Source organism: Geospiza fortis, unplaced genomic scaffold (genome assembly GCF_000277835.1).
Source record: "Geospiza fortis unplaced genomic scaffold, GeoFor_1.0 scaffold101, whole genome shotgun sequence".
Classification (NCBI taxonomy): Eukaryota; Metazoa; Chordata; class Aves; order Passeriformes; family Thraupidae; genus Geospiza; species Geospiza fortis.
This window is the reverse complement of record NW_005054388.1, coordinates 1,820,710-1,833,153: the sequence shown is the minus strand read 5'-3', so window position 1 is coordinate 1,833,153 and position 12,444 is coordinate 1,820,710. Positions and strand designations below refer to the sequence as shown.

At 45.1% G+C, this 12,444-nt stretch overlaps 1 protein-coding gene across 1 annotated transcript; it reads left to right on the top strand.

Moving 5' to 3' along the window:
- The first annotated feature begins 5,548 nt into the window (after positions 1-5,548).
- GPR148 (G protein-coupled receptor 148) lies at positions 5,549-6,732 on the top strand. The gene has a single exon (XM_005425540.2). It carries the CDS (start codon positions 5,549-5,551, stop codon positions 6,605-6,607), a length of 1,059 nt encoding a protein of 352 aa, XP_005425597.1. The 3' UTR covers positions 6,608-6,732.
- Positions 6,733-12,444: the final 5,712 nt, after the last annotated feature.

The window sequence follows — 12,444 nt, the reverse complement described above, 5'->3', positions numbered from 1 at the left end:
TGCCAGCCTGTCTCTGCCACCCGTTCTAATTCCAGCTCTGCTTTGGTATTTCATTCTAACTTGCGCTCAACACTCTGCAGCCATCTGTATCCCTTCTCAGCAAGGCATCCTTCAAGGAACTACCATGCTACACCTCTCCTGTGCTTTTTACATGAGATAAAACATAGTAAGACAGGGATGGAGCCAGAAAACTTCTGCTTTTGCCTGCCTGCAGCAGCCCTTCCTAGGCGATGCTAGAGATCATTGCATGTGAGACAGGACAGGAACATAAACTTTGGTGCCAGCCACCACCAAAAAGACAGCCTGAGATGGATGGATGCTCTAAGGCATTTGGTGGATGTACCTTCCCCATTTGAAAAGCTTTCTCTCAGGACAAGGAGCTTCCTCCTGTCTTAAAGGAGGAGTCAAGGAGTTACAAATTCAGATGTGTATTTCTAGTTCTGCTCATCACTCTGTGTGGTACTGAAATTGGTTTAATCTCTTCTTATAGGTGCTAAATGCTCAGACAAGAATGATGTTATTGTTCTTTATCTAAAGGATTTAGATTTCTGCAGGTAACTCCTGTTAGCACCAGTGTAGTTGTATAGTGTTCAAAATTCAAGCAAGATTTCCCCTTATAAATTAAACTGCTTCAGGAAAGAAGTTAATATTTTACAAATAGGCCTTGTTTAGTAGGGTATTTGTCCTGTTTCACAGATGCATTGCTATGAGAAGTAGGCAGGCAGGAGAGATCATTAAATCAAAGGAACAGTCTAGGATGGCTTCTCTTGGAGTCCTGTGAGTCTGTCCATAAATGACCATGAAAAGCAGCAGTTGTTTGCTATAAATCCCTGGTCACATCTGCAGCTTGTCACAGGAAAACATGTTTGTGTGTCCTTTCAGCACAAAAGAGGAAAACCTGTCTTTCTCTGCCTTGCCAGGCTTGGGGAATGAAAATGGGTGAGCTCTGCTGGCAGCAGCACGCAGCAGTCAGGGCCATGCAGTGACCTGCAGGAAAGCAGGAGGTGTCTGGGACTTACCCTGTTACTTCTCTAAACTTTTATTGAAATATTTGTCAAATATTTAGGAATTCTGTTCTTCTGACATCCAGCTTGTTTCTCAGTATTGCACCTGCAAGGCCTATTTGGTGCAAAATTTATTTTGACTTTGTCATCACCATGGCTTGGTAGTATTTGGAATTACAAAAAGTGGTGTAGGGATTTAATGCTGAGTCCTCCAGTCTCTCTCCATGTCCTCTTTTGTTTGGCAGCCTTATTAAAATGTCTTCAAACCAGCACTTTCTAATCCCTGTTTTCTTTTGTTCCGTGTTCCTTTGACCTTTCAAAGCATTGAAATCTGAGCTTAGTTTTCACACCCATTTCTTTACTTCCTTAACTTTAATAATTGCTCTGCCTGATCTGTGAACTTTGTACAGTTACAAGAGCAGTGTGTATGTCTCTTATCTACAGCAAATAACAAGCAAGGCACTGAACAATCCTTCTGGAGCCACGTGGGGACACATAGCTGAGGCATGGACAAGTTGTACCTCTCCCTGTGGCTTGCAGAAAAGTTTAGAGGGAATCTTAAAGGTCTAGCAAAGTCTTCTAATTGACTTTCTGTTTAAAGAAGAAAAAGGGAAAGCTCAGCCAGAAAAACACCACAGTGAAACTGCTTGGATTACTTTCTTCACTGACAGCAGCAGCTCATTTGCCCAGAGTGAGAATATGGATACAGGCAGGAAACCTGGTTCTTCCTGCCCTTCTGGGAGGAGCTGGCCTGCTCATGGGCACTTGGCTGTTCATGACTGGGAAAGCTTCACCAGCAAGGGAGGCGCCCTCTGGTCCTACATAAACCTAGAAGGGGCGGGGGGCATTTGTGGAAGGAAGCTGCAGAAACTAACAGCACATGAAGGCTCCTGAGGCCAAGGCTCTGTTACTAAACATGGCTGGAAATAGACCCATGAAACAACATTCCAGTAAAAATACTGATTTGTTGGACCCAACTGTCTCATCCAAAACACTTCTGTTTGAGGAGATGTGAGGCAGCCTTTCCACCCCACTCTCCCCAGGCCCCTGGCCAGGAGCTGCAGTCTCTGGGGCAGAGCCACAGCCCAGGATAGATTTTTTAGGCTGAGACATGGTGTGAGTTGCTGGAATAGGCAGCCACATCCAAGACTCTGTGATCACACTGAGACAGTGACATGATGGCACCCAGGGAGCCTCAGAGGTGAATGTGAGCATTCCTCTGGGTATCCCCTTCTAACACAGGCTCTTGGGATGAAGGGCTGGGGAAATCCTTGCATTATTCTGTTTGCTTCCCTGTCCTGTCTGCTGCTCCCTGACCTGTCAACTTGTTGAATCAGTCAGGTGAACTCTGTGAAGTAGGAAGGTTCTCTGTGTGTGTATGCAGTTAAGTGTCAGTAACATTTCTAATCTTTTCTGCTCAGTTTGACAATGCCTGTTTATAGCCAGTAACAGAATACAAAGTTGTGCCCTCTTTGCAGGAGTTACAGTGCTCAGCATGCAACCTGCGATCTCCCAGCCCCATCAGATAATTTGTGGAAGGGGCTAACAGTAGGCCTGTTAGCTAAAGGAGAGAGAAGAAGCTGAGAAGCAAGAAGCTGATAAGGAGCTCTCTCCAAGGCTGTAATCAAGTAGACCAAGAGAAGTGAGGAATTGAAGAAAGATGAGAACTTTGCAGCTGGACGCAGTAGTTTTAGAAAGTTAGTTGAAGTCACTGTAGCTTTTCACCAATAGTGTTATGTTGATTTATTGTGGCCAATAGTTAGGGTAGAAGAAGCATAAACAATTGGAAAGTGTATCAAAGGTCAGCCATGTTCAACAATAAAGAATTGCCATCTGAAAAAAAGTTGGTTGCTTTGTGAAGTTGAAGCAGAAATGAGTAAAGTAATTAACAGTGTGTGGTTCAGCTTGAAAATCAATACAGGCTGTATTGAGCCAGAGTAAGAGCCAGAGGAGAGGCTGCTAATACTGTGCTGTCTGCATCAGCAAGATACGTAAAAAGTGCATCCACCTAACATAAATTTACTAGAGAGCATTTAAAAATCAATAACCAGAGCATTAAGGCCAGCTTTACAGGAGATTTCAAGAGGATCATTCAGGTTGGCACCACCAACTATTGAACACTGAGATGCAATGGCAAAAGGAGCTCAGTTCAGAATCCTCAGGAGTGGTGCTCAGAGCTGCCAGCCCCTTGCACATGCCCAGATGTGGAAAGGCCTCCTAAGGCCAAGAAAATTAAAGGAGACAACAAACAGATATTCTTCAGAACCACCTGTTCTGGCTTACATCAGTGTGCCAGGACACCAGCCTTTCACATTTCTAAATCTAGCACAGCTCTACTGAGCAGTTAAAATCTAGCGTGGAAATCTGAGGGAAGTGGCTTTGGCTGGGCCTGATGGGGTTGAATCTCTCCTCCAGTAATTTGCTATTGTCCACTTTTGTAAAACTAAAGCCCTCCTGCATTCCTAAGGCTTTTCCAGCAGCACAGGTGAAACTGAAGAAGCTCATGCCATAGGGCTGACTCTGCCAGCTGGAGCACAGGACACAAAGGGCTCTGAGCTTGTGCTGCCTTCTGGGCTCTCTGCTACTCTGTGTGTGGGCTGAACATGAGAGGCACGAGATCCCTTTGTCATGAGGATGGCAACTGAGTGAGCCTTCAGTCACCCATCTAGAACTGGATGAACTTCCTACCCTTCCTACCCAAACCATTCTGTGATTTATTTTTCTATCAGCCAAAGGTGTGCAGCTGATGTGACAATGAACTATTGTTTTTTCACCGGACTCCTAAGCAGTTGGTGGAAAATACAGTCGTGATTTTATATGGAAATTAGAGGGTCTGACCATTAATTGGACATCCTTGGAGTGGCAGGAGCTGAGAGGCAGCAAACACCTCCACTATTAACAGAGATCTGAAATCACAGTTGGAGGTGATTTATGCACCTGAGTTTTCATTCCCTCCTTTCTATTTTGCAACAAAAGTATAATTCAAAAGTTTTGAGTATACAAGAATATAATTCAAAGTTTTCAGTGCTACTGTCTGCTTAAGGTATTACCTGTGTTGTGACTCAATTATAGATGCAGGGCATGACCCTGACACCAAATGTATAATTGCATCAATATTGCTCACACACTTTTCAGTGGATGCAGGATTGAGTGAGCAAAAATAATCACCTTCTGTTTTGCTACCCCAGACACCATAGCAACTGAAATGCCCTGCTTAAAATTATCATTGGTTTTTCCTTCTCTCTTTTTGTTCCATATGGCACACCCTGCCAACTGTCTCAACATCCAGTTCCTTGGGTGCCAGCTATCAGTGTGACAGGAAATGAAATGTGTACAAGATTTGATGAGTGATGCTGAGTTTCATGAGCTGTCTGTTTCATTATTGGCATGCCCTGAGGCAGCATGTCCATGGCACAGCAGGACTTTCTGACTTTCTGTGTGAGCTGTGCCCTGGCTCCTGTGCAGGGAAGCTGCACTGCTGTGTGCTGGTAGCATTGGGAAGAAAATGAATACAATAATGCCAGATTAAGTGAGCCTATTAAAAAAAATCAGCTTTTTTGTTTTTTGATCACACAGTGCCTGGAAGAACTTGAAATGTTCCTTCTCTGCAGTCCAGATCCTTCACAATTCTGTCATTGCACCCCCAGCTCTGACACTGAGATCTGGCATTAAAAGCAGCACAGTGCAGCAACAGTGTGTGGGCCAGGGAACCCGGAACCACGTGGAACCAGGAACCATTTGGTCTCCAAATGGACATTGGAAGTGCCAAGTCTGCCCTGGGGTATGCTGGTATGGGACAGTGTGTGTCACTCATCCCACACAATGCACAGATTGAGTGGAAGGCTGCAACAGATGAGAATTCAGTATTTGTATATCACGCATGAAAAAAGGCAGGGGAAGATTTATCATTCATTAATAACATGAATTGATTCACTGAACCAAAAATGGTTTTCATCTGCAAATAAGATAATTTCATTCACTAGAGTGATTGTGCTACAGTTTTACAACAGGATTGAGAGCCTTTTCTATTGATCTCTTCAAATCAATTGTGTTGTTGCATACAAATTGGTGCAAAACAAACCAATCACATTTATGACTCTTCTACATCAGTACACGTGGAATGTTGATCTGTATCACTGTGTATTTGTTTAATCAGGCTAATATTTCATCTGCCTCACTGGACTGATAATGTGATGAGAAAAACTCAAATTACTGAAGCTGATCGACACATTCACTTCTGTTCAAAGAGCTAGCTGAGGGATTTGGTCTTTTTTAAGCCACCCAGAAATTAATTCTCTTTTCTAATTAGATTTTGCAGAAAGAAATTAAAATCTCCTTTTTAGGCAAAACCATCTTTTGGCACCACAGAATTCACTTGCAAGTTTGAACTTTCTGTCCTTGAGGAGAGCTGGTAGAATTGGCTACAGAAATCACTTTGGTTCCATGGGCTTTCTGCATCCTCTGCTTCAATTGCCTTTCTAAGGACTCAGCATAGAAGATCTTGCTTTCTCCAAGCCAGACAATCATCCCAAAATCCTAAGGAAATGGACTTCCCTGACTGTGCCTCAGTGAGGAGAGCGAATAGAACTGCATTCCGCCTCAGGGAGAGAGAGTTCAACAGTTCCTCAAATTTGGATGACACAACTTTGCTACTTTTGCTGGAGGAATGGTCCCTCACCCCATCAGGCACAAACACAAAGATGTTCTTAATCTCTCCAGTTGTCTGCCTCGTGGCAGGTGTCCTCATCATCCCAACCATCTTATTTGTGATCTTCTCTCGGTTTAAAATCCGCCAGGAAACGAGGTACATGCTGCTGGGAAACGCTCTGCTTTCTGATCTGATCTACCTGCTCTTCTACACCCTGTCAGCTGCTCTCAATGCAGCACGTCTGCACCTCCCAAAGGAAGCTTGTGTCCTCCTGTTATTTTTGCTGGCAGTGGCTTACTGTGGGGGGCTGTTCACAGCTGTTGCAATAGTCTTGGACACGTACATCGCTGTTTTGTTTCCTCTGCGCTACATTGCTATTCTGCCTCCCTCACGAACTAAAAAAGTCCTTGTGTTACTGTGGATGTATTCTGCAGCTTTCCCTGGGATTTTCTTCTTGGTGCTATGGACTACGCACAGCTTTGTGCCCTGTGTCCTGGAAATGTGCTCAGTTCCAGTAATACTAATATTAACTCTGAACAGGACTGATGCTGTGAAACTCTGTTTCTGGCTTTCTACCACAGTTATCATTCTCTGCCTGTCTGTAATATTTTGTTGCTATGCTATTCTGTATTTTAAAACCAAACACTCGGGTATATGGGGGAGCATCTGCTCCAGAGCCAGTGTAACATTTGTAATGCACAACACTGTCTTATTTTTTTACTTCTTTCCACTCTTGGCCCTTTTTGTGGAATCATTCTTGTGCATTAATGTTTTCATCAGACTGCAGACAGGAATCTTGGTCTCCCTGACAGTCTGCAATGTCCTCATGATTCTTCCTAAAGTTCTGTTCCCTTTTCTGTATGGGCTTCGATACAGAGAGATCTCAGCCTCTCTCAAATCCATTGTCAGGAGGAAGCAGCTTCGCCCAGTTTCACCTGCCCCACCATCATCCTGAGGCAGCACAGAGCACAGTCACAGCACAGGAGCTGTCCTCACCTTGTTATCATTCAAGACTGATGGAAATCACCCAGCTTCTGAAGTGGAGAAGTGATCAATCCATGGTAAGAAGACATGGGCTCATCACTGCCTCCTTTGTGCCAAAAGGCCACAGATCTTTCATCACGACACAGCTGAGAATATAGTGAATGCTACCCTGGATGAAGTTCCAAGCTTTGTTCTGATGTGAAAGGCAGGACCTTCTGGAAGAGATATTGAATTAAGGTCATTTACACCCACCTGTTGCACATGCCTTTCTGGAGAAAAGAAAATTAAAAATAGATAATGCAAAGCAAAGGAGTAACCACAGGTCTAATGACAGCATCACCTGCAGCAGAGGATCCTTAAGCAAATGTGCTGTAAAAACAACAACCATGTCTTTCACACAGTATATTCTTGCAAGCTTGGCATCCAAAGTCCTGTTCTTGAGAACTTGCACTGAGAGTTGCCTCTGGAAACTGCTGCACTCGGTGGAACACCATTGCTGAGCTTGTGCAGTGTGCTGGTGTATTCCCTGCCTTATGGATTCCATCTGACAATCTGCAAAACGCTGATGGTTTGATAAAATCTCCTCCTGATGGGAAGCCACCTTAGATCAGTGTCTGCTGGGCAGCCCAGCACATGGCACTGCCAGGCATCACAGAGATGGACGTGCTGCTGGGGGAGGTTGGACAGGGGCAGCGGGTGCCATTCCCTCCCTGCCGGGTGTGGAGCTGCTGCTCCCGTGGAGCCCAGGGGGGCTGCAGGAGCCTGGGGCAGCCCAAGCCCGGAGTCCCTGCCGGGGCTGGGCTGAGGTGACTCGGCCAAGGCTGAGCCCAGCAGCTGGGGCAGCAGGGCAGGAGCAGAGAGGTGCCAGGCTGGGCACAGGAGCACCCACACTATGGCCCAGACAGGACCCGGGGCGAGGGACTGAGCGTGAACATCACTTCTGAATCTCTGCCCAGGCAGCTCCCAGTTCTGCCTCACAAAAGTCTCCTCCAGCAGCCTGATCTCAGCTTACAGCCACACCACAGAGCTGCTGCTGGGTACCTGCCACCAAAGCCTTGGGAAGGTCAGGAGAGAGGCTGCAGAGCTGGTTGCTGTATTGGGGCAAGAAAAATGAGATCCTGTAAGAGCATTTTAGGTTTTCCAGATTAGCCACCTACCTATGGAAGACAAGCAAAACATGTATCTGTCCTTTGAAGAAACCAAAATGTCATTAGATATAGATATAGATATAGATATAGATATAGATATAGATATAGATATAGATATAGATATAGATGTAGATAGATAGATATAAACATCAATGTGGGAAATTTAAATTGCTGTTCTGTCCCTTGAACTTGAGAAAAGAGTTCTGTATTTCTTAAGATAATATTTTTAGAATTTGTTATGTTTTATGTATAAATACATTGGACTTTTAAAAAGGCCCTTGATTTCACTCTGTGCAGTATTTGCCTTGTGCAGACTCTCTCCACCTTCTGTTTGCTTCAAGCAATACACAGAAAGTGCTGAATGTGGCTTTTGGCTATTTCACACTCATCTGAAGAATTCCACTACGTGTGAGCCAGGAGGAGATCAGTGTCTGGTTGCATGAAATGTTTTTGGCAGCAAAGTGAGTTCGAGCAGTTCCTGCCGATCTTCTCTCCTCATTCCCAAACTGCTTTTACTCTCCTCACATTGCAGTGTCCACTCTCTCCTGTTTGCTGATGCAACTGCTTCTGGGGTTGCAGGTTAAAAATATCTCTTCAAAGAGAAGTGGTGTTTTCATTTTAACTGAGGTTATCCTAGAGATCTGTTTTATAGGATCTTCTGAAAACAGCTGCATCAGCACAACTGAGGGTGTAACAAATTCCAGTTCAGAGGTGGGGGGAATGAGCAGGGACATCTTAGAGGCTTTGCTGCTAAGGGACACTTCTTGTGTGAGAAGTACCTCTAAGGTAAAATTGTGGCAAGTGAATGAACTGTAATATTGCATATTGGCTTTAACCATGGTTCTGTGCTTCTCAGTCCTCTTCAATAAAAGGATCTAGAAGTTGCTTTTTACTGGCTGCTTTTATTTTTCTCCAAGATGAATGTACCATGGACATCTGTCACAGAAACTATGTTTGTGTACTTTATATTCAACCTGTAACAGGGGTCTTCCATAATACATAAGAAGGGTGGGGAAAATGTCTGCAGACTGGATCAGGTTCATTCTGCTGAACACCTTTGGCATGTGGAAAGATCAAGAATGGAAGAGGTATTTGTGAATCCCCAGGCTTTCATAACCTGGGCCAAATTTTTATGCCAGTGCCCAATGACAAGGATGCTGATAACTCACAGGTTGATTTGTCCATGCAAGGTCCGTTCATGTTTACCTCAATTGGAAATTTTCATGATAAATAGTAAAGATAACTGTGTAAATGGCATAAAGTAAGGTAATTCTATAGGGAGTCATAGGTGACTTTGTGTAACAGCAAGTTAACAGTACGTGATACTCCTGCTGACCTCTGACAATTGTGAAGGTATAATCTGGACAGGATTCTGTTGCCAATCCTGTAACTCTCTTCTACATACACATGTCCTGGATACAATGAGAATTTTGGTAATATAAAAAAGGATGCTGAAAGACAGAGCACACAAATCAGTGATTGTGGGAAGTTTATGTGTGTATAAAACCTGCCCATAATGACATCACAAGGACCAGGCAAACAAAACACTGCTCTGTGGAGATGGTCTTCTAAGAAAGATCATTTCAAGCTGATATTAATTCTCTTTAAAGTGGTTTAACATTAGACAGTACATTTTTCTTAAGTGACTGCTTGTAAACAACTTCTTCCCGTGGAATATTAGTGTGCTGCTTGGTACCAAAGCAGCGGGTTATGGTGTGCATACAAGAAACACACCATGTGCCTGAACCATTTGCCTTTGGGATTTCCCCAATCTATGTGAATAGGATCAAAGGGCTCACCAGGGCAACGTCACAAGCACTAGGTTCCTATAATGCTTTTCATAAATGTCCTGAGTTTTGTCTCAAAGAATGTTAGGCTTCTGCATTTTCCAGAACCTCTTGGGTGTAGCGATCACCAGCCTTGTAAGGATGTCTCCACATAAGCTCTGGAAATTCAAACTGAGACTGTTTACCAGAGCCCAGTAATCGACCTCTCCCAGGTCACATAAGTGAACTTCTCAGACGTCAAGAAGTTTGGCTGCCCTGCATTTTAATTTGAAGTGAAATGGAGAGCAGTTGGCTTTAACATGTGATTTGGCAGCTGGGGGCAGTAATCCTTTAATGAATTGCAGCAGCATGAATCACTAAAGGTATTCTAATTTATAGCCTAAATATATTCCTGGTCAGTTTTTCCCCTCTTTTCTTGTGCCAGTACTGTCACAACGTTTACCTCTGCTCGCTTCCCTCTCCCAGCTGGATTTAAAGTGCAGTTTGCTGTCTGTAACCTGCAGACTGAAGGGAGTCAGACCTGCATTCCAGGGGCTGGGGCTGTGCCATACATCACTGCAGACATAATTACATCAGAGATATGTCTGTGCCTCAAATGAGATCAGTTTCACTGTCAGGAGATACAGAGGATCTCCATGCAGGTAAACAAGCACTCAGCTTTGGATCTGAGGTACAGTTCATTGCAAGCATTTGAGTAATTATTCAGTAAAACTAATTAACCTCCTGCAGCTTTAGTAATTACTGTTGGAGTGTCTACTTCTGCTCCATCAATTGGCTGTGTCATTTCCTACTGGAGCTGTAATATAGGAAGAGGGCAGAAGGAGAGTGCCATTGCCTGGTCCCACTGGGGGCAGCCGAGATGCCTGGGGCTGTGTCAGGCTGGGGAGCAGCAGCAGCTGCCCGAGGCAGCTCAGGCAGCTCCTGCAGGGACAGCCGGCTCCGTGCTCCGCTGGTCACTGCTTTGTACGCCTGATACTCCGTGTTCCTTGGGCAGGAACTGTGGCTGTGGTCATTCCCTGCCGGAGGGGGGGATGCACGGCAGATGGGAAAGAGCCTGTGATAGCAAAAGGAAATTGCAAGGTTTTGAAACTTGATTTCTGTTGTCTTCTGTCTCCACCCCCACCTCGCTGCTAGCAAATGAGTGCCCAGCACTGCTGGTTCTTCACAAACCTTGTGATCTTTGGTGTCTGTAAAAAACTACTGATTTGAATGTTTTTGTTTTCAGTGTATTTCAAGCCCTTCAGATTGCAACATGAAACCAGAAGGTACAAAGAGCAGAGAGACAAATAACCACAACTCTTCACTCACTGCTATTAAAATGTCAGAATTTGTGAGCAATTCATGAGTTAGGAGAGGGGAAAGGATCCAAGCTGTGGTTGTGCTGTCTCGTGTTTGTCAGTGAAGGCTGTTTTGGCTTATGATTGCCCAAGGTCTGCACATGTGACTAGGAAACCAACTTAGGACAGACAAGAGGCTGTTTCCTGCCTTTGAGATGTGGAGTTAAGAATTTGTATTAGGAAGTTCATTTGGACAACTTTTTTCTAATTCAGTGGTTTATCTTTCTCAAGAAAAAAAAATACAACTTTTTGCTACAAACATTACAGGGAGAAAATCAGCAACCAGCTCCCAAGGGCTGCTGGTTTTTAGGATGATTCTCAGTAGGAGGAGAATCTTCCTAGTCAGATTCAACAGCTGCTATAATTAATTTCCCTGACAGGTAAAGATACAAAATGCAGCTCCTCAAGACAAAAGGGACATCCCCCCACCAATTCATCCACCTTCTCTGTCCCTCTGGACCAGCCAATGCTACCAACCAAGGCAAAGGCGGTAACTGCTCTTCACAAAACCCTTTTGAAATAAAACACGCTGTCTGGAGGGTCCTTCTTCCCGCCCTCTGAAAAGCAGAGCGGGATGGGAGAGTGGGGGCCAGCATGGAAGTGTGAGAAGTGCTGACCCTGCAAAATTATAGGAACATAAAGAAAGAAGGGAAGCAAGTAAAAAGTAGTTGAAAATGGAAGGCCTGTGGGAAAACTAGAGTGAGAAATTGTGGGGATTGGCTGAAATTACAGGGATGAGTTCAAGGCACGGGGCAAATTGCAGAAGAAACAGGATTTCCTGCAGCCTTTCTGAGGGAAGGACACAGGCCTGTTGAAGGGCTGACCCACCCCACGGGCTGTGCCTGCCCTGCTCAGCCTGCACCAGGACTGTCTGCAGGCCCTGCCACACCACTGAGCACTCAGGCACTAGTGTGCTGACATTCAGAAACCCGTGGCTTTTTTCCCAGCCTAACATGACAGAAATATTATCTTTAATACTGTATAAGGCAAAAGGAGACATTACAGAGAGGGAGGGAAGGCTGGAAGGAGTCACTGCTCTCTGCTTGGAGAGATTTGTTTTGCACTGTATTTTCTGTCTTGATTTGATAGCGAGTTGGCTCTTTCCAGCAACCAGGCAGGGGAGGAGGGACGGGAATATGTTCCCAGTCTTTGGCCAAGAGTGTCCCAGGGCGTCCCGGGCGTGACCTCTCCAATGTTTGTTTTTCGTTCCCTACAACTGACCCAGATGCTGGGATTTGAGACTTGGGCCCTCCTGGCCCGTTGAACACTTGCCCCCTCTGGTAGAGCATGTGACAGTCGCATGAAGCAGGCTGGGAACAGTACCTGGAACTGTTTTTCTCTCCGGCAGACTGTTTGGTCCGGTTGCGTTGCAGGAAGCCAAAAGCCGCGCGGAAAACGCTGGGAGCGCAGTGCCACCCTGTGGGGATGGGGACAGGGATGGAGCCGCGCTCTGCTGCCCGCCTGGCCGCAGCAATGGGAGGGGAAAAGGCTTCCAGGCACAACAGGCACCCGGCACACAACAAAGGAAAGGGAAAC